Here is a 22,252-nt window from a genome sequence, read left to right as displayed (position 1 = left end):
TGACATTATGAGATTGGCCAAGCTATAGCCCTGACCTCAATCCAACAGAAAATCTGACAAATATTGCTGAAATTAAAGAAGAGGTGGTCCGATATTGGGACAGCATGGAACACGACTTTCTAACTTCTTTGATCAGTAGTATGCCCTGCCGCATTGAAGCCTGCACTGCTGCCCATGGTGACGTGACAAAATACTAACTGTTCACCTGTCTTTGAATCTGGAGTTATGTTCTGCTAATATTCACATTTAATACGTGAGTAATCAGTGAAAAAAATAAAACATTACAATCTTTAAATTCTCAATAATTTCTGGTTGTACTGTACTTCTGCTACTATTACTACTACTACTATAACTACTACTACTACTACTACTATTACTACTACTAATACTATAACTACTATTGCTATTATTACTACTACTTCTATTATTTTTACTACTCTTACTACTTATTGCTACTACCATTACTACTACTACCGTTGCTATTATTTCTACTTCTACTACTACTACTACTACTACTACTACTACTACTACTACTGCAGCATACCAAAGTGGGTGCGTATGGTTTTACGCCGCTTTTTGCAATATTCCAGCAATATCACGGCTGTGGACACCAGAAATGGGCTTCACTCGTTGTACCCATGTGGGGAATCGACCCGGGCCTTCGGCATGACGAGGGAACGCTTTAACCACTTGGCAGTAACCATGCTTGTCGTAAGAGGCAGCTAACGGGATCGGTTGGTCAAGCTCCCTGACTTGGTTGAGACAGTTGATTCCCAATAACGTAGATCTATGCTCATGCTGTTGATCACTGGATTGTCTGGTCCAGACTCGATTATTTACAGACCGCCGCCATATAGCTGGAATATTGCTGAATGCGACGTAAAACTAAACTCACTCACTCACTCACTTGGTTTGAATGAGCTTTTATTGACTAATTCTCGCCGCTAGTAGCTGTAATGTTGCTGATGCTGCATAAAACACTATTCATTCATTCATCAATGTGGTTATCTCCAGAGAGCTGCTTCATTCTGTCTCTCCTAGCACATTCAACTCACACTGCTTGACGTATAATGAATTCTGTCCAAGGCAGTATTAAAACTCAACTCACTCACTACTACAACAACTACCATTAGTTCATTATGGTAGCGCCCTATATGAGCTGTCCAGTGGCAATGTGTTTGTGTATATATTTTAATCAAATGCAGATAAGCAACAATACAGTTATTGAAAAATAATAAATTAAATGGAAATTAATCAGAGAGGGGGAAAAACCCACTCAACCTAGTTTCTGATCCCTATGTAAACTCACGTCATTTGTTGGAGGCCAACCTGACGGGACAGATTAGCTTCACGCAAGGCATTGTGGGTTCCTACATATAGGTGGGTGTTACTTTGACAAGCAACATCACTGTCCACTCAACACTTCAAGATGGACATCCTGGGGATTGTAGATGTTCCACTGTATGTCATCCTGGTCCTAGCGGCTGCTGTGCTCCTGTATATGTAAGTATACACACACACACGCACGCACGCACGCAAACAAAGTGAGGCATCAATGGTTGTGCGTCTCCGACCTAGCATTACATCTATAAGCCTCCAGGTCCTTATGAACTTCTCTGTTTTGGTCGAGGTCGAGGATAAACGCTATTATGCTAATGTTCTCTTTTAACAACAATGACAAATAGTTTTCGATATTGGTGAGTTCCACAATAGGTCATATTGAGAAATATAACGATATTATATCGAGTCTAAGAAACTATGTTAAATGCTTGTGCTTTTGAGAAATTCATTACTGGACATAACGGCCCATGAACTTCCATTCCGGATTAATTACTCCTATCTCCAGTGCATACCACCTGTTTGACCAGTACCCGTTTTGGTTCAGGGATGAATACTCCTGACCAGTACATAAACTAAGGAAATGATACACGTTATACAAGCGTTAGATACCACTACAAAGCTGTCCCTCCTGTAGGTATGATTTATAGAATACAAGTTTCCCTTACACACTGTATTATTGGTGGGAGTAGCGATCTGGTTCATGGCCACCGCCCCAGCCCTCCTATAACAAACTGCAGCGGTCAGACTGCAATATTTTGACCAGCCACTCAGAGCACTGAATGTGTTTAAGAGCCTGTAGCATCGATTTGGACATTACACCAGCTCCACTATCAATGGTGTTGCAGATACGGAACGTGGAACCACGCATACTTCAAGAAGCGGGGCATCCCTGGACCAACGCCCTATCCACTTGTCGGGAACATGACTGGCATTGTAGGTTCACTTATAACTGTTGACGCAATTCGGAAATGCCTTTGACTTTTGCAAGTATATACATATGGTAACATTCTCATTTTGACACGATACCCATGATACCATTGATCTCTTAGAACCTAGCCATGTTGATACTAGATACAAGATATTAGATGTTTGCCGGCTCTTGCTGAAACTTGATACAAATAAGCAGAGAGGTCACCTGGGCAGTGAAACACCAGATGCCATGATAAAATTTCAATAAATTCATTTCCATCATGGTAGTGCCAATCTCTGCTAAGAGTTGGCTCTATTGACTAGTTCTGACTGAATCAGGAGCACGTGTTCATGGTTCACTATCAATATGTGCCCATGTTAGGTGATCATGGTGGAAGTCAAAATAGAGAGCTCTATCCGACAGCATGTTGGTTACTAATGTGTAATATTTAGAAATGGCATCCACATATTTTCCTTAAAATTTTTAGAGAAACTTGAAACAGGTCTTGAATGATACAATCCTGATCATCATGTACAGATGCAAGATATGTTAGGACTTTTATAATGTTATGAAACCTATGCGCGATTGTACTTCACAAAAGTCGGAGATGCTGGACTATATTGATAAAATACCACAAGTTCTCATTTCCATTATCACAGGAGTTCTTCCATACAATGGCAACCTGGAGACAACAGTTTGGAAATGTATTCGAGGTAGGTACACGTGCTGTTATGTAAATGAGAAAAGACAACAGACGGGCCTTAGTGATCTAGATGTGATTTAAATCTGGACATATCTTTGCAACCTTTGAAAATGGTCTCACCATCGATACCCGTTGTGACTGCCGTCGATAAGTCGACTGGCTGTTGTGAAAATACTCAGCTCGGTTAATTGTTAACTAAACTTGTGTAAGCGCTGTCACGACAAGGGACACGAGGACTGGCTTCACACATTGCACCAATTAGGGGTTTAAATGGACGGTTACATTAACATTTAGAAATTTGTTATTTGTTTCACTTTAATCAAAATGGGTGAGTTCATACTAAATATGCTCGAGGAAAAGAAATGAGAAACAATAGGTTTACTTGTGTTTTAAGGAAATCAACAGAAAAAGATCAAGGCAATATCTGAAACAGCTTTGGAAACAGTGAGCCACTGTATGCTGCTGTATACAAAACAATACTCTCTGTCTGATTTTGTGACTTAAATCTGTTATGTCTCACAGAGTCTTCCAGGGTGCAGCGCCATGTGTTGTTATATCTCACAGAGTCTTCCAGGGGCAGCTCCATGTGTTGTTATTATCTCACAGAGTCTTCCAGGGGCAGCTCCATGTGTTGTTATATCCGATCTGGACATTCTGAAGGAGGTCTTGGCCAAAAGTTCAAACGTTTTCAGAAACCGGAAGGTAAACATTTTGTAGCTTCATTTGTCTAACTTTACTGATACATATATAAGTACAAACAATGTAATGAATTACAAGCATGTTATTGTTTTCTTTACGAACGTCCACAATTGCAATACATTACCAGTTTTAAAACTATTTAAGCTTGAGCCAGTCAATCAACTGTTGTAGACACACATGACGTTCAGTCGACAGAAATGTACCCAATGAGTTTGAATTCCATATAATTCTATTCTATTATCACATGCTTCTCCAAGACACAACGAGACAATTTATCCCACGCTGTATAGGTTCATATTCGTTCCAGAAATTTGCACTTGTACCCTACCCGTTCAGTTTGGGGTTGTTTTTCTTGGATGATGCTCCCTGGAAGAGAGTGAGAAGCATCATCACACCCACCTTCAGCAGCAGAAAACTAAGACAGGTGAGTGACTTCCCTTGTCTAAAAAGGGGCACACAATGCACTTGAGCACTTCACCGAAACCTGGGTAACCTGTCACGTTAGACACGTTAGACTACATTGTCACATAGATAAATATTTTTTACGCTGAAGGACACACTTTCTTTGGAGTATCAAAGGATGTCGATCTAAACTTCAACATAGTAAGTGGGTTACATCACGTCACAATGTTGATAGTGCTCCAGACAACCAGTGTTGTCCGTTCCCTGCTGTAAAGGCTAGACACGACTTGTGGTCAGAGAGAGGGAGTTAAATCACGTAACAGTATTGATGGTGCTCCAGACAAACCAGTGTTGTCCGTTCCCTGCTGTTATGGCTGAACACGACTTGTGGTCAGAGAGAGGGAGTTAAATCACGTTACAGTATTGATGGTGCTCCAGACAAACCAGTGTTGTCCGTTCCCTGCTGTTATGGCTGAACACGACTTGTGGTCAGAGAGAGAGGGAGTTAAATCAAGTTACAGTGTTTATGGTGCTCCAGACAAACCAGTGTTGTCCGTTCCCTGCTGTTATGGCTAGACATGACTTGTGGTCAGAGAGAGGAGTTAATCACGTTACAGTATTGATGGTGCTCCAGACAACCAGTGTTGTCCGTTCCCTGCTGTTATGGCTGAACACGACTTGTGGTCAGAGAGAGGGAGTTAAATCACTTTACAGTATTGATGGTGCTCCAGACAAACCAGTGTTGTCCGTTCCCTGCTGTTATGGCTAGACACGACATTTTGTGGTCAGAGAGGAGTTAAATCAAAGTTACAGTATTGATAGTGCTCCAGACAAACCAGTGTTGTCCGTTCCCTGCTGTAAAAGGCTAGACACGACTTGTGGTCAGAGAGAGGGAGTTAAATCACGTTACAGTATTGATGGTGCTCCAGACAACCAGTGTTGTCCGTTCCCAGCTGTTATGGCTAGACACAATTTTGTGGTCATACAGTATTGAGTGCCATATGTATTGAAGTTACTACAAGGCAACAATCAGAGAGAGCAACCTGATCACAATGGAATTGTTTTATGGAATCTGACCAGGAAAGGAAACTTTATAGATTGTGTGACACCTGGCTACAACAGGAAACCAAGTGTGCATCAAACATGAGCCTAACACCAACTGATTTCAATGTGTCTAATTTTTACAGCAGACAGTAACTGCTTTATTCGGATATAGAGAAACACAACAAGGTAAAGTTTGTAGCTTTATCGGGTCAGGAAACAAAACTTCCCATATTGTTTACCCAGGGGTTCCATATTTGTTCATAATTGTTTCTCCTGGGATATAAGCCATTGCAACAAGGTGACGCAGCGCCATTTAACTGAAGTGCCGGTGCAAACACCTTGGGTGTTCCTACTGTTTTAAAGTGATTCCTAAACACATGGTCATGAATCGTTCAAATGGACAGATGTTTCTTGTGATTATGGATAGGGTTTTGTCGCTCTTTCCGTTTTAGACCCGTGAAAACTCGGGTTAGAATTGGTCTTCAGCAACCCATGCTTGGTGTAAGAGGCGACTAACGGGATCGGGTGGTCAAGCTCTCTGACTTGGCTGACACATGGCATCGTATAACAGTTGCGTAGATAGATGCTAATGATGTTGATCACTGTATTGTCTGGTCCAGGCTCAATTATTTACAGACCGCCCCCATATATGGCTGAGTGCGGTGTTGAACAACGACCAAACTGAACTATTTTTATTTTAGATGTGTATCGCAATCAATGACTGTGCAGAGACCCTCACAAGCAACTTCTCCAAAGTCATCGGGAAGCAGGAAGGGGTAAATGTGAAACAGTAAGTATCGTGCTTACATTTTATTCAATCATGTCTTCATAGTGATAATTAAATGGACGTCATCAGGCAGCGCCAAAAGTAGCATGTGATCTAAATGCTTAAAAGTAATTCATACTCGCTGATGTCATTTCCAAATTTATTCGACTTGGATCACGTTTGTTCAGGCGTACACCTGCTTTGCCTTTGCATGTGTTTGTGATCTGTGCCGCCATTGTGGCAGAAACATGCGAACGCATGATAACATCACTATTTAACAGTTTCAGTGACTTTAAAAAGCATTCTTATGATATAGTCGGAATCGATCACGGTATAATCACGGAAATGATTTCGCCAACACTACAGTGTATTTCGCAACACATTGACTCGTGGATTACGGTTAGACATGGTCATGGTAACGAATCCCGTAGTTAAATGAACCCTACGTGCACAGGTTTGTGTTTGTAAAAACAATTTGTTGTCATATTTTTCAGGTACTTTGGAGCTTTTACTGTTGATGTGATTTCACGAACTGCCTTTGGTATAAAGGTCGATTCTCAAAATGATTTCAGCAACCCTTTCGTTACTAACGTTAAACAAATGTTCACACCACCGAGGTTCATCAGACCAATACTACTACTAAACGGTGAGTGTATTATATAACGCCCATCAAGATCCGGGTTAGAATTGGTCTTCAGCAATCCATGCTTGTCGTAAGAGGCGACTAACGGGAACGAGTGCTTAGGCTCGCTGACTTGGTTGACACACGTCATCGTATCCCAATTGTGTAGATCGATGCTCATGCTGTTGATCACTCGATTATTTACATCTTTGAACTCATTGAATGCCCTCCGTCTTAAAACAATAGTCACCTTCATATTTCCACCTTTGCCAAAATGAAAGTAAGAGGTGTCAGGCAAGCATTGTGTTGTGACAACGACGTAATTCACCCTGGGGAAGCCTTTTAACACTACCAGGAGGAAACACTATAAACCAGTCGCACTCCCGCGTCCTTGACATCAGTTGACCTCACAGGGGATTAACAAGTTTAAAAATATAAATTAGCCAACGCATTCCGTAATAGGTAGGGATTATACTTTTCAATCACCCTATGTTTTCTTGTTCGTTTTCTTAAATAGAGACCCGCCAGGAATCCTTAATTTGGGACTACTTATAACTGCTGGTTTGGTTTGAAATGCTAGCTAGGAAGTTTCCAGGACTTAAGTAAGAAGCATACAATAAGGTTGAGGATAACTGTAACCATTGATTCACTCACTCCGCTCTCTGTGGTATACACAGCTATGCTGCCATCACTTTCAACGTTCCTGAAAACAGTTGGCCTTGGAGTCTTTTCTCAAAGTATCATCAAATTCTTTGACTCGAACATCAAGGAAATGATCAAACAGCGCCTGAATAACCGGGAAGAAATGCGAGAGGTTGGTAGAACATTTTCAATGCTGTTGGTGATGGTCAGTATATAATTTATTTAGGACATTTTTAATCAATTACAAAAATATGTGCAGATATTGTCGAGTACCAGTGCTTCTGGTTTTGTATGTCAGTAGTTAAGCATCGTACTTAACTTACGGACCGTCAAGCAAGTCTCTAAGTTCTTAATATTTATTGCTCACGTCGAAATATTCTGATCTGAAGGCAGTCTGAACGACTCGTATCATCCTCTATATCCTATATGAATATCTTGGTCTATCAGAACGATAACTTTCGCTTACCCCTGCATTTATTCCCATGGTTCCCGTGAGCGCAATATACCCACACGTGATTTTCATTTTCCAATATGCTTGGCTACACTAAGTGGTCAGACAGCGAGTTGCAAACTAACCAGAGTGTTGGTTTGACAATATCAACAACGTAACAGTCAGTCCAACTGATTGTGATGGAGTTTGCGAGAAAGTCAATATTGAAAAACTTGTTGACAGGCAAAAGAAATCCCTCAAGGGATGTCTCTTTGTGAATATTATATTGGCGGTTGCTTTGGCTTTGGGATAATGCGCGAGTTATCTCCCTTACTCTTCCTCTGTATCTTATGTCGACAATTAATTGGTAGAAAAATCTTATTAAATATCAGGGCGAGGAAATTGCGGGTCGTAATAACCATGGGAATGGTTACGGTAGGTTTACCGAAATGCAAGACCTGGATGTATGGAGGATGTGCCTGCATTCGACTCGTGAGTAGAGTAAACCGCCCATGTCAGGGGTGAATACAATATACAGCTACGTGAAATCGCTTCACTCACCATGAAATGATTGGTGAAGATGAGCATCGTGATCAGTCGGCGGAGGCTGTTAGTACCATGGAAAGGTGCATTGATGCACCATGAGAGTTTGTGAAGAGCAAGCGGGCACACCTGATATGAACACTGGAGTGGATTGTATCTAATGTGTGGTGTCCTTAAAGGTTATCAACCGTTGCCATTGCAGCAGAGAACAGACTTCCTGCAACTCCTGATGGATGCGGGGGTGGAGGAGGGACAAGGCTGCCCTGGAAAACATTCAGTTAGACGTAGGTAACCATCACAACATTGTTTTAGAAATGACATACTGGTTTCTTTATAGAAAGTCAAGACCGGGTATTCGTTAGCAGTGATGTTCCATTTTATACAGCTAAATGATGCACATGCGTCTTAATTGACGCAACCGCCTCCGTGGTGTAGTGGTTAGAGCGTCCGGTCGCGGGTTCGATCCCCGGCCGCGTCATACCAAAAAGATGGTACTTGTTGGTCCCTGCCTGGCGCTCGGCAGTAATGGGTACAGCTCGGCTCGGAGTCAGTATACTGTGTATAGTTGCTTCTCTTTGGTGTACGAGCTATAACAGTTATTGAAATACTGTCTATAGCAGCATGAAACTCATTTTCCCCGGAACACTAACAGAATGTCACCCGCTTCACTTACAGGTCTATCTACCGATGAGATAGTTGCCCAAGGGACGGTGTTCTACGTTGCTGGGTATGAAGCAGTTTCTTCAACTCTGAACTTTGCCTCGCACTACCTGGCCACAAACCCGGATGTACAAGAAGGCATATGAGGAAATGAAAGAAAACTTGAGATGTCAGTTTTATTTATCGTTTTCCACGACAACGTAGCAAAGACATCCATCCAAGTTTCACTTTGTTCTTTCAGGGGAGAATGTTAAAAATGTCTTGCAGCTATATGGCTGAAATAATACTAATGCCACGTTAAGTGTTAACTCACTCACTCACTCTGGTCACTGGTTTGTCTAGTCCAGACACATTTCTGGTGTCCCCCGCCGTGATGTTGCTGGAATATTGCTAAAAGCGGCGTAAAACCAAACGCAGTCAGTCAGTCAGTCTAGTCCAGACACGATTATTTATAGACTCCAGAATTTTAGCTGGGAATATTGCTCAGTGTGGGGTTAAACAACACATAAATAAACTATAAATAATAAATAAACTAACAATATCCCTGAGCAAATTCAGTAAGTTAACTGAACTAAAATTCGCAAATGAATACAGGCCGAATACCTATACATCTTGAGTTATCTGCCCTTCGATGTGTAGCAATGTCTGAAATGGCAGCAAAACTGAAAGCAAAGAGAGAAAATCAGCCTCGGTTGTCAATGGTCCCCAATCAAGGACATCTTCGGAAGAACCATAGGTTATTTTACACTTACACAGTGCCTGGTCAATGCGATGGCAAGTTAAACGATGAGTAAAGTACCAGTCTAAGTAAACTTAGGCTCAGTATTATTCGTTACACTGCTATACGAGTCTAACAAAACCTTGTAGAAGGTCGCGTCAGCTAACCTTTGAGCGACCTATGACCGTCCAATCAAACGCGAGACGGCCGAACGGATTTAACCAATCAGACAACGGCTACATGTTAGGGTTCGGCGGGACTTACAAAACGGTTTTTGGATTTTCTCTTCCCTGGTCGCTGACACTGATCTATCAATAAACGAAAATCTGCATGAAACACACATATTTGACCTGCAGTATATACGCTTAGGTTTTTTTTAATGACATGGTTACTATTAGCTTATATTTCCGCAAGATGACATCCTTGAATATTGACAAAAACGCTATTTTCAGCGATTGTTTACTCGTTGCGTCCTCCATGTGTATCACTCGGAAGCGATCGTGCGGAAAATAGCATTCGGAATCGTTCGAGTTTTTTAGGTAAAGGTTCAAACGGTATGTGCGAATGTGAACTTTTGCGATTTGGTAAGCTGTGTTCTGATTGGTCAGTCCCAAAGGTTGCTAATGCGACCTTCTACTAGGATTTTGTTAGACTCAGTATAGCAGTGTAACGAGTAAAGTACACCATGCCTTTCCGTGAACTGCAGAGTTATCTCCCTCGAAAATGAAGTTTTAATGTATTATATAATTATGGATTCAGACTAGATTTCAAAGCTTTGCTTTTCTTGATACTTATCGTGGCCCAGACGCCTTAAACGCCGCTATTCGCCATTCACCATTCACAAAACCTATGATCTGGAATTTGAATCGTAGATTAATAAAATTAGCCCGGATTTGTCATACACTGCAACCCGCAATACTTCCTCACACATTAACATGACTAATGCTGATATGGTTTACATAAGGAAGTTAAATATCAAAGTTGTGATATATATCAGTTTCATTCATTACTTACCCCTAGTTTGTGCTACACATTTTAAGGGTTCCGTGCAAGTTTTACATCTATATCTGTGATGTCCTTGTTGTTTTATCTGTCCCATCGACATACTGATAATCCAGCTTTATGTATCTTGGATGTATTAATTGTTTGCATTTGCATGGTTGATATACCTCCGATGTGACTACAAATCTTAACTCAGTCACTCATTGTGCGGCAAGTTACTTTCTATTGTTTGTCTTCAGGAGGAACCAAACTACGACAACATAGGAAAACTGAAGTATCTGGACAACGTCATCACTGAGACGCTGAGAATATGTCCACCGGTTATAGTGTGAGTTTCCAAATATTATATGTTATCAAGCTGTTAGATTAACTGGCGATTTTTAAATTACCGGAACGATCTGATTACTTGAAGCAGGATTTATACCACATTTATTCCATTTCCAACCACTGCTTTGAAGTGATTCGGGTAACCATTCATGTATAGCTTCATCAAAGTAGTACAACTTGCGTGTTACTGACAAGATTTGAATGTGATATGTTTGCGTGAATACGCATACCACAGACCTTCTATATCTATTTCTGACACGAGTGTGTCCTGAATAAAATGTCACATTCCATTAACATGTTAATGTATCCTTTAACACTGGGTTTGGATGTCACAAGCGTTGTACATACATACAAGCAGGAAGGCCAGCAAATCCACGTATCAATGACAAATTGTTGAAGCAGCATTGTGACAAGTCCGAAATTGTAAAGGACCGTTCGCATTGGTCCTTCGACATTACCTGTTGTACCTGCCACAGATTACCCAGACATTGGCTCACAAAATTAAATCCCCGATGTCGATTTTTTACCGACTCTTTGACACCTCTGTCAACAATTATTCGAAGGATTCATTGTATGCATTGTACATGTCATTCTATAATCCAATCTATGGTTTACCAACTTCTGAAAGGTACTCCAACTACAACATATATAAAATCAACTATCAAATATCATCTGCCATTTTTAGTAAGGACTGTTCTTTGGGTGAACCGATATGTGCTTAAAATTACATTCCACGGGCAAATGAACTTCTGCATTACAAACTTGATGTTTAAACATTTACAAGTCACCTTTGCTGTCATGGATGTTGACGAGGGCACAAGATGACATGATTCATGAGGCGGTAAACTTATAGCCATGGAATGGTGCGAATACTGGTACGACGCTCTGTACTCATTCCTCAACCCTGCTAACCGTTTGTTTCAGAATTACTCGCAGAGCGTCTGAGACTATTCGAATCAAGCATGTGACAATCCATGAAGGTCAAACCGTCTTTATCCCTGTGTTTGCTCTACAACGAGACCCTCAGCTTTTCAAGGATCCAAATGTATTTAAACCAGAGAGGTAAAGATATGCCATGTTTAGGCAATATCGTGTGCGTTGGAGTATCTCAACACCTTCCTCGTTTACATCTTGTCTGACCTGCTTCCAGCTCTCCCTCATAGTGTCATCACATTTTTTTTTCCAATCAATATTGTTTTAAATGCCTTAAACGAGATTTACTTTAAACTGAATGTTGAGATTTGTGCTCTCGCTCTGAAACAAAATGATGGACACGTTCACCGGTAGGTACAGTATCAAATTATGTTTACAGGCACGATGAAAAGTCAAATCCACTCTCATTCCTTGCTTTTGGATATGGGCCCCGAATCTGCATTGGGATGCGGTTAGCCAGGGTGGAGATGAAAATAGCCCTGGTTCACGTCCTCAGGAGAGTCAAGTTTGAACGTATGCCAAACACACAGAGGTACAATCATTTTGGAAGGTCCCGATCACTTAATACCTAACGGGAGAGGGGTGTAAGGGGCGGGGGCGGGGTCTGGGGGTAGTACTCTACCCTTCGTTGTTTTGACACTTCTTTGGTCATTATATAAATAAATATTTTATATCTAAAATTAAAATGCGTGTAATTAATCTTTTTCAACATTTGAATTACGTCCACATACATTTTATATAAGTGAGTGAGTGAGTTAAAATTTAAAAGTCACATCGGCAATCTTTCAGCCATAACACTTTAGCCATGACTAAAACAAGTGTTTAACTTCATCATAAATACAGGGAAATCACTAAAACCTGTCAACGAAGGACAGTAAAACCAACTAGAATATCACAGACACACAAAATATAACTAGTATTTATCTTTAAAGCTGAATTTCAAATTAGGACAATACAATATAAAAACGGGCTATAGATCGCCAGCAACTGAAGGTAGATCCACCATACTAGGGACCACGGGGACTTACAGTACCTTTTATACCACCCCTTCAGCCGCTGGCGATTGTAGGAAAAATTAAGCCATAATTCAAAATCACACAAATGCTACGTTTAACAATTCTGGTAAGTTGCATTTTATATAAAATCATGGAAACAATAATTTTCCTGTACATCATGCGGTCTCCTCAAAGCCACGTGCACAAATCTTAAATACAAACATCACAAATGAGACTCCGGGTTTAACTATATACATTTATTATATTCTTAAGGGTGAAATGCTGTAAATATTGGTGAAAATAAAAAGGTATTTTCACTGAGTAGAATATCACTTTTGCCTGGAACTACTTTCAGCTCAAGGGCTAGACTGTAGTTGGGTTGCGTAATAAAATGCAGACTTACTCGATGTCTCGATCATAATTTTATAAACAATGATCAAAACATGATAAAATAGAATATTTTGTTAATGTTGTCAAATAACATGTATATTTCACCTCGTGGTCTGACAAAGTTTATATGTTCAGTCGTGGCTGCGTCACTCGTGAACATATCAACTTTGTCAGACCCTCGATGAAATATATACGTTATTTGACAACATTAATAAAATATCCTCTATATCATCATTAAAGCTGAAAAATGGTATGTACTCACTATCGTGAAAATACCTTGACAGAGGTTTTGAATATTTGACGCTGACTCTGGGATGTGTAATATGTGTGCTTATCAATTATTTGTTTTTTTCCTATGAGTGAGCCGAATGCCTTTGTGAACAGTATTTCAGTTATATACCGTGCCTAGTATGGTTGTCTAAACTTTGGCTGCCACCGAGCTCTAGCCCATGTTTATATTGTGTTGTTAATTGACAGTTTACAATTTTACACGCTATCAAACTAGTTTTAAATAAAATTTGATAATCTCGTTGTTATGCTGTCCTTTGGCGACAGGATTTTACACGGTTTGAGTATGATCATTGTTGTATAATTTTTTCTGGTCATGACATGGCTGAAATATTGTCGATGTGGCGATAAATTCTAACTCACTCACTCATAAACCCACTAACTCACTCACTCACTCACTCACTCACACACACAGGGTGCATGCTGTCCTGAATTCGAACCCACGATCAAAGGTTTCATCAACGTTTTGTCAGTGTAAGCAGCCAGTGAATCTGATGACATGGGCGCGTGTGAGGAATTAATTTTTCATTTTACCCATGAACGTGCAAATACCTGCAGATCAACAGGAAGTAAAGATGTGTCCCATTTGCTTTGTTTACAGGATGAATTGGCATTCAAGAAAATCAACACCCTGAAACCGGCTGAAGATATTGTGCTGAGACTGTCCCACAGATGCTAAAGGATGACGCCACCGTTGTGTAGGACAAAAAGGAAAATCAACCATTGTTTATTCAGAATGCCAAAACACATTAGTCAGGGGTATACAGTGTACAATTGTGACAAATTGTGTAAACATTATTATCACTACAATTGGTATTACGTTATACAAACTCTGTTGTACCATGCCGTCATATGATTCCGTGGTACTTACGTTTCCGTGGTATATTCTAATGACATAATTTCTCACGAGCCACTCGCCAAATCGCGCCACCTATCGATTGTTTACGTTCATCAGTTGATCGGCACGGGTCTGAACAAAAAATGTTCAGACTTTCATCAATTTGCGTTCGTACAGTCATCTACTATTAAAACTAATGCAACTTTATGTCTAGCACGTAATGCATTTTTGCGCGATCTTTGCAAACATTTTCTATGAACTTACTCAGCTTCAAAAGTTGTCCAAACATCAGCTCGTCTGCTAGCTGATGTCATCAATAAAACAATCCACGTGACCTAAAGGGGAAACCCAGCTCTATGTTTTAAACTATAGAAGCCCGATAGGGTCATCTCTTAAGTTGTTTTTCACTTTTCATTTCACGTTTCCCGTATCAACTCTACATGTTTTATGAACTGGAAATTTATGCTGAAGTATATTTCTACTCCTGTAAAAGTCGAATAGTTTGCGCGCTTGAGAACAAAGCAGAAGCAACAAAACCTGTTCTACAACTATAAGAAATCTCTGTCAAAAGCGGTGTCGACAGCACGGTGTCACAATATCATGAGCATGTGTTTAGGTGGCAGCCGTCACACACACATGCAAAGACAGTGTACATCGACGCATACCTTGATTATGCATCCCTCTTTAATGGCTGCCTGATAACTCTCCACCCACTGCTTTAGTATTGCCAGACACAGAGAAGACATGGTGACAAGCTTACCGTCGTATCTAACAATAGAGCGTGTTAAATGGATTTCTACAGTGCTTATGTAAAAGAAGTTTATAATGAAATATATGTATGAAAGAAATATATAATGAAACCGATGGTTACGTAGAATGAGGTGAGGTGGGGTGAAATTGGGTTTAACGTCGTACTGGAGAATATTTCACTCATATGACGACGTGCATGCGTGTGTATATGTATGTGTGGCTGCTTGTACTAGCCCAGAATTAAGCTGGTTTTATAGTGCTAGCCCACTGAGATACCATGCCGCAGTGAAGCATGAATACCCCGCTCAGACACATTATACTGACTCCGAGCCGACCAGTCCTTGTTGTACCCATTAATGCCGAGCGCCAGGCAAGGACCAACAAGTACCATGATTTAACGTCTTTGGTATGACGCGGTCGGGGATCGAACCCGCGACCTTCCGCTCTCTGGGCGGACGCTCTAACCACTAAACCACGGAGGCGGTCTAACGTAGAATGATAATACATATGGAAAAGAATAAGGAAACACGTATTCCTATATTCTTTTCCAGGTTTTTGTGCATGCTATATATGGTACTGATGGTGGTGATCTAGATAAGGAAAACTTGAACTTTAATGTGTTCCCTTATAGTTTTAGACAAGTATATGAACAGATGTCAAAATAAACAATAGTCGGAGCATAACCATTAGAATGGTTTGTAGCTTTGGGGTTGTATATACCGATAAACATGAAGTGACTGCCTTGTACCTGTCCAGTTTAAGATCCACATCATAGCACAGCAGTGGACAACAGTTGTCTTCAACTTTCCACATATGCTCATAACCAGGCCTGAAGAATGTCGTGTTGCCACAGAACCTCTCAATGACACGTTCAGATGACAGCGGAGCTGAGTTGACCCTCGACACACCAGTCACGACAAATTCCCGTATCTCTTGATACAGTCTAAAGATGAAAAACAGGCACACTTACAGTACAACCATAAATTATTGAGAATTTAAAGACTGTAAAATTTTACAGCTAGTATTTTGTCAAGTCACCATGAGCAGCAATGCAGGCTTCAATGCGGCGGGGCATACTACTCATTAAAGAAGTTAGAAAGTCGTGGTCCATGCTGTCCCAATATCGGACCACCTCTTCTTTCATTTCAGCAATATTTGTCAGATTTTTCTTATTGACACTTTCCTTCATAAGTCCCCAAACATTTTCTATTGGATTTAGGCCAGGGCTATAGCTTTGCCAATCAAATAATGTCATTTTTTGGGTCCGAAACCAGGCCTGTGAATGCTTTGAACGATGTTTCGGGTCGTTGTCCTGCTGGAAAATCCAAATATTTCCATAGAACACGTGAGCAGATAGAAGTAAATGTCCCTCGAGAATATCTGTGTACCGCTCACTGTTCGTATTCCCTTCAAATACACAGAGGGGCGTTGCCCCTAACACAGATATGCCACCCCACACATTAAATTTCGGCCTGTACTTTGGGCGCTGATACAAAGGGTTTTCAGTTTGTTTGGTCCAGAATTTCAGTGTATTAAGAAACAGAACACAGAACTGAGGAAATCACATTGTCCCAGTTAAAATTTCTATACTGTAAGCACCAGTTCAACCTTCGCTCCTTTTGTTCAGGTTTCATAATCGGTGATGGAATTCCTCGACTTTTCTGCCAACCCATTGCATGCAGCTCAGTTCTAATTGTCTCCTTACAGACAGCCACAGTTCCTCTATCAATCATATCCAGCCTTAAGTTTTCTAAACTCCTTCGTTTGTTTTTAGAAACAAGAATACCAAGCCGCCTCCTGTCACCGACAGTCAATTTTCTGGGCCTACCTGCTCCTCCCTGGTGCTCAATGCCATATCCATTTGCAATATTTTTCAAAACACGATAAACAGTGGACAAATGGATGCCTGTTCTACTTGAAATCACTTTAGCTGATCTGATGTCTTTGTTATAATACTCTAAAATCATCTTATTCTTCTCTAAGTCATCCATACCGAGGATCACTGAAAATGTCGTCTGCTAGCAAGTAAACAAAGGGGGATAACTCTTCACAAACTAATGAAAAAGGATTAACGGAGTTGTCTCTTTTGAATGAACCCAAGCACTTGATAGCTGGTCAAGGTTGTTTATACTAGAAATCCAAGTAAACATATTCCTAAAATTCTCAATAATTTCTGGTCATACTATACTTGCTTCAAATACCTTAGGCTTACAAATGATAGAAATCACTTGTATTGAACTTAAACATTGACTCGCACTAATAATTCTGTATAGACCATACTTCCAACACTGTTTTTTCCTCTCAGACATTAATGGACATCTGGCATCTTAAAGGGCATGCTTAATACAAAACGTTTCACTGAAATTTGCGAAACGGAAACCGCGTTGAACACAAAATGATATGTTGAATCGAAATCACACATTGACGGTTTCGAGTGGGAGGTGGCTGATCCTGAGCAGAAAACACACCAGTTGACGCACATAAAGAGAAAGGCAACCCATGAAAACATGAGCCTGTGCTGATTTGATGTTTGACAGCTTGGTTGACACTCATATTGAGGCTGTCAATACTCTGAATGTTTTCTTCCGTCCAATCAACAACACGAAAGAATAAAAGATGACTCTACTTGTGCTCTTGACTGCAATGCGAGCACTCAGTTCTGAACTCCATATTTTCTGCTGGGGCTTATACGGGATTCTGGAGTTTGCCTCAGATATATGGGCCTGGCCTTCTATGAGTAGGTCAATAAATCCATCAGATGCGCCTTTAACATAAGGCCGCGCCCTATAATGTGGATCTAACACATTCACTAGGTCATCTAAATACTTCCTCTTCCCATGTTTATCTTGTTCTATTTTTTATCGCAATTTGGCCGCATGTATATAAGCAAAATTATTTTCGCCACAAAATCACAATCAGTTCTTTCAGTAGAATTTGAAGCAATGTTTATAAGCACATGATTACAAATGGTACCTGTCTTTCAGCCGCGGCGTGGACATCAAGTGATCACACATACGTGTCAGTGTAGACGCGATCCTCTGTACTGCTGTCTCTGGGAAATAGTCTTGGTACATATTCCTGAGGAAGGCTTCTCTCTTGTCACTTGTCAGTTTACCAGTGATTTCAGCATTCATCCAAGACCTGTGTTTTTCGGGTGCAGCTTTCCCTTTGTAAGTTTCCAAAATAGACGTCAAAACTGCTTATCGGAACAGTTGACAGTTGTTTCAACACATGCTGCAGACTCTGGGAGTGATCCTGTGACAAAAGACAGTCGTACCAGATTCCCACATGAACCTCAAATCCTCATCATTTTGGGATCGATGGTTCGAACTAGGTATAACAAAATCAAATCTCGTGACAAGACACCATTTTCAACGTCATTCAGATGAATGTTAATGATTTGACCTTCCGACTTCGTGGTGCCATTTCTGTGCAGCACGTGTATGGTGTGTAGGAGGATTTCTTATGTCACCGCATCCGAGAAACAGCATGTCACATTTCAGCAAATTCAGCAACCTCACAACCATGGGTAATATCAAGCGACCGTGTGTTCCCCACAGGGTAATACAAATCATGCTCATTGAACCGTATCCGTCCGACATGTCCAAAACACTGAAAGCGAGTACATACCGTGTGTAAAACTATCAATAGATTATGGGTTAGCTTGACCATTTAACATTGTTTGTTATTTGTGAATCAGGTATTCCTAATAGGCAAAAATAATATTGTAATGACTCAGGTGTATCTAATTGGTCCAGTACTATCAACATTTCGTGGTATGCCGGAGTGTAACACACGGAACATTTTTTAAGTTCAATTTCTATCAATAACGAGGAACACTACACCCAGAGCCCAATGCCATTGACTTCAGTGAACATTTACATAACACCTGTGTAAAACCTTGACGGATACAGTGCTTGTTTGTTTGTCAGTCATTTTGTTTGTTTGTTCTTTCGTTCGTTTATGTATTTACATATATAATTATTGATTAATTTATTTACAGGGTAACTGCTTAATATTAAGATTCATAAGACATTTGTAGGTTGGAATTTCGATATTTGCATTGCATTTTCATGTATTTACTGCATTAAAAGCGTAGGAGTGCTCACCGTTGACTGGTCAGTTGATTGCTTGGTGTCCACAATATCCGGCAATAACAATCAGTTGTACCAATGTTACGTTTATTATTTGTGAACATTATAATTTTAAATCTATGCAGCAAAAAACTAAAAACCTATACTTGAATAGATCATTTTGATAAATTAATAATTTCGTATAAAAAGTACCTGATCATTGCCACAGATTTCTGCATACTTTCTGCAACCGTAATGTCTGCCTATAAATCAATGCCTAACAGAAAAAAACCCAATATAAATGGTAAATCTTCGTATCCACTGATAATATATCTCTAACTCAACATTTTATTGACCAAGTGTGTCATCACCCGTTTGTTTACCTAATATCTCTGAAGGGGTACCATACAGGGTTTTTTCGTGCATAATACGATGTTGACCGATGGCGCCACCCTTTAAACTGGCCTATGCTCTAGTTAACAGTTAAAAGGCGTCGCTTGGCACAACCCAGCGAGGATAGCGCCACATACATGTCAAACCAGTCGTGATCATAGCCCGTCATTAGAAACTTTTGAAGAACAAGACGATCCATATTCAATACCACCACAGCTGCCTGGAGTGTTGTTGTCCTTCATTGTAGACATACATTTGCGCTCTATAGCAACAATAGATCACTTCTCTGTTGTTATCAAAAGGTAGACATTAAACCAGTCCTATGTTTAATACGTGTGTTTAAATATCAGGCAATACACAGCCCTTCACATAAGCCCGCTGTTCGCATAATCAAGTTTGGGTTTGTCGCAGTATTATTCACGATATCTGCACATCGTACAAACCATAGATAGTGTGGCTTTAGGATCACGGCTTATTACATAGTTATATATATAATACATGTATGTATATATTATATAATGTGCGTTATGTAATAATATAATTATGTAACATATGCCTTTCTGCTACCATGGAATCTGTTTCGGTAGATAATCAGGACAATTATTCTCTGCAGTTTTGAACTAACTATTCTCTGACGTTTTGAACTAACTCTTAAAGTAGCTTCTTGTGTCGTGACTGAGTAAAGATACACCATCGAACCGGAATTTACTGACAGAGTTAACAACGCAGGCATCCGTGTCAGGGGACAAACCGCTGACACCTAGTATGTAGCATTAAGCTTACAATATCGAGTCTCTTAACTTTTTACCAGATAGTGTACTTATCTGCCGCCCATAACACAAACAACTCTTTTCTAGGAACATGCTAGACAGCTTCCTGGTTTAGATGAATGGGAAAGGGGAAATAACTCCATAATGTCTAATTCACAACGAATGGGTTCAAACAGGTTTACCCAAGTTTACCCTTTCGGGGCCGTAGGTAGCCCGAGGGTCACAGGGGACAGCTGCCCTAAAAATTTTTACAGATTATTTTTTGTGCATCAAAGTATATGTAACACTCCTCTGGCAGCTCTGAAATCCACACCTCAATTAATGACGCACAGATTGCGGACAGCCCATCTGACAGATGATCGGTACCAGAATGATACACCTAATTACATATGATTACAACAACTATTAGTAAATAAAATAAGGAATTCAGGGCAATGACATAGACTTCCCGGAAACCACCCGAACATATACAGATTTATTGCCGTTATTCGGAAGATAGAGACCGCAGATCGAGTCAAGCTTGCACAGATTGATTTGGGGCAGCTCCACCTATACAGAAACGGGTCTACAGGGAGCAAGAGAACAGGATCCAGAGATTAAAAGACCAACTCCAGCAGAGACCTATGGTGGCTGATTAGGGCCATCGCCAGCCACCATAGAGAGCCAAGTCACCACTAGAATTCCTTGACGCCATCGGACACTTGACGCTCGGCTAAACCTCATTTTGGGATTCTGTGACTTTGTCTTATTCTATAGTGCTTTGTCTTATTCTTCTTTGTCCAGTGCTTCTTATGTTGTCCTATTCTCGGATTCAATATGGTTTGTCCATATTGTTGTAAATATATTGATAAATCTTAGTCCAGTGCTTATAGTGCTTTATCCTATTTGTCATACATAAGTACGGGTCATGTCATTCTAAACCCTCAAGGTAAAAGGAAGGAGATTAGATGTGCAATCATTTGTAAAGTTGTTTGTATAAGGGTGTGTAACTAATTGTACGTGTAACTAATGGGAGGATACATGTGCAATGCCTAATGATAATTAACGGACAAAAGACTTACTTAGAAAAAGGATTGCATTCAATCCACAAGACTCCAAAATATTGGACAAACCTGAAGATATCATTCACAGCAATTTCTGGACTGTCAACTGAATTTAATTATAATACAACTATTGTATATTAATACTTAAACTGAACAAGACAGTTTTTTTGCATATATACAGATATGTCTAAGCATATGTATAAAGTTTAGTTCATAGAGATTACTAAACGAGTGTCTGTCAGATACCATTTATTTTACAACGAGTTGTTTCAAACGTATTTAATGAGCGAAAGCGAGTTAAATACATTTTGAAACAACGAGTTGTAAGATAAATGGTATCTGACAGACACGAGTACAGTAATCTGTTTCTTACACACCATAAAATCGCACCATTTTATGGTCAAATAGATTCAAATTTCAAATTTTCTCATCGTAGCTGCGCAATAATACACAACACAACGTTTATGAATGAGTGACGTCACATGCCTTCCTAACGTCACTACTCATCCCCAATGTGACCCTCCACAATAAAGTTTCTGCCACCTCTTCGCGTCATCAAGGCAATGGTGATATTGCAAACTAGATAAGATCACAGAAAATTAATTAAACCCTCTAAAACGATCATGTTACCATGTAAATGTGGATGATTTTAATTCTTGCAAGCATAACATATTTGAGCGTGTGACGTCATCGTTATCGTTTGGTGGTTGTCGTCATCGGAAGATTGTTTTGGATAGCTCTGCAAATTTGTGTACGTTCAATGTTCGGTGTCGTCCCACGAGGCCTAAAATTATTCAATTAGGTAGGTGCAGTTCATTAGGCTATGTGGGACTTCTTGCCTCACTGGTTTTATGGGATTACGGTGGATTATTGCTGGACTGGTCCATTATTGACCACAGAAGGGTGAATAATAACAAACAACAAAACTCAAATATGATTGATTAATATTTATTTTAACGGTGATTTATCA

General features: G+C 40.1%; 2 protein-coding genes across 2 annotated transcripts; one reads left to right on the top strand and one right to left on the bottom strand.

The window, feature by feature from the left end:
• The first annotated feature begins 1,429 nt into the window (after window positions 1–1,429).
• On the top strand, window positions 1,430–14,094 carry LOC124286777 (cytochrome P450 3A29-like). Its single transcript, XM_046723210.1, has 13 exons — window positions 1,430–1,503; window positions 2,187–2,274; window positions 2,911–2,964; window positions 3,477–3,656; window positions 3,961–4,077; window positions 5,801–5,889; window positions 6,360–6,511; window positions 8,282–8,386; window positions 8,778–8,890; window positions 10,722–10,810; window positions 11,734–11,871; window positions 12,122–12,274; window positions 13,974–14,094. Exons 1-13 carry the CDS (start codon window positions 1,430–1,432, stop codon window positions 14,092–14,094), a joined length of 1,473 nt encoding a protein of 490 aa, XP_046579166.1.
• Window positions 14,095–14,724: 630 nt separating this feature from the next.
• Window positions 14,725–18,137, bottom strand: LOC124286799. The gene is made up of 3 exons (XM_046723236.1): window positions 17,977–18,137; window positions 15,752–15,946; window positions 14,725–15,021 (listed from the first exon to the last, which is right to left on the bottom strand). The coding sequence occupies exons 1-3, from the start codon at window positions 18,135–18,137 to the stop codon at window positions 14,880–14,882; spliced, it is 498 nt and encodes a 165-aa protein (XP_046579192.1). The 3' UTR covers window positions 14,725–14,879.
• Between the last annotated feature and the right edge of the window lie 4,115 nt (window positions 18,138–22,252).

The sequence above is a fragment of the Haliotis rubra genome, unplaced genomic scaffold, assembly GCF_003918875.1.
Source record: "Haliotis rubra isolate DU_JTF1 unplaced genomic scaffold, ASM391887v1 Scf391, whole genome shotgun sequence".
NCBI classification, from domain to species: domain Eukaryota; kingdom Metazoa; phylum Mollusca; class Gastropoda; order Lepetellida; family Haliotidae; genus Haliotis; species Haliotis rubra.
Note: the sequence above shows the minus strand (reverse complement) of the source record. Positions and strands in the feature narration are given on the sequence as shown.

Excerpts from the sequence above, each read along its gene's own strand:
- LOC124286777 (XM_046723210.1), top strand. The coding sequence starts at position 1,430 with ATGGACATCCTGGGGATTGTAGATGTTCCACTGTATGTCATCCTGGTC. Across the intron at positions 8,891-10,721 it reads ACCTGGCCACAAACCCGGAT|GAGGAACCAAACTACGACAA; the intron begins GTACAAGAAGGC and ends GTTTGTCTTCAG. Across the intron at positions 10,811-11,733 it reads ATATGTCCACCGGTTATAGT|AATTACTCGCAGAGCGTCTG; the intron begins GTGAGTTTCCAA and ends CGTTTGTTTCAG.
- LOC124286799 (XM_046723236.1), bottom strand. The coding sequence starts at position 18,137 with ATGAATGCTGAAATCACTGGTAAACTGACAAGTGACAAGAGAGAAGCC. Across the intron at positions 15,947-17,976 it reads ACGCCGCGGCTGAAAGACAG|ACTGTATCAAGAGATACGGG; the intron begins GTACCATTTGTA and ends TTTCATCTTTAG. Across the intron at positions 15,022-15,751 it reads GTGGATCTTAAACTGGACAG|ATACGACGGTAAGCTTGTCA; the intron begins GTACAAGGCAGT and ends CTCTATTGTTAG.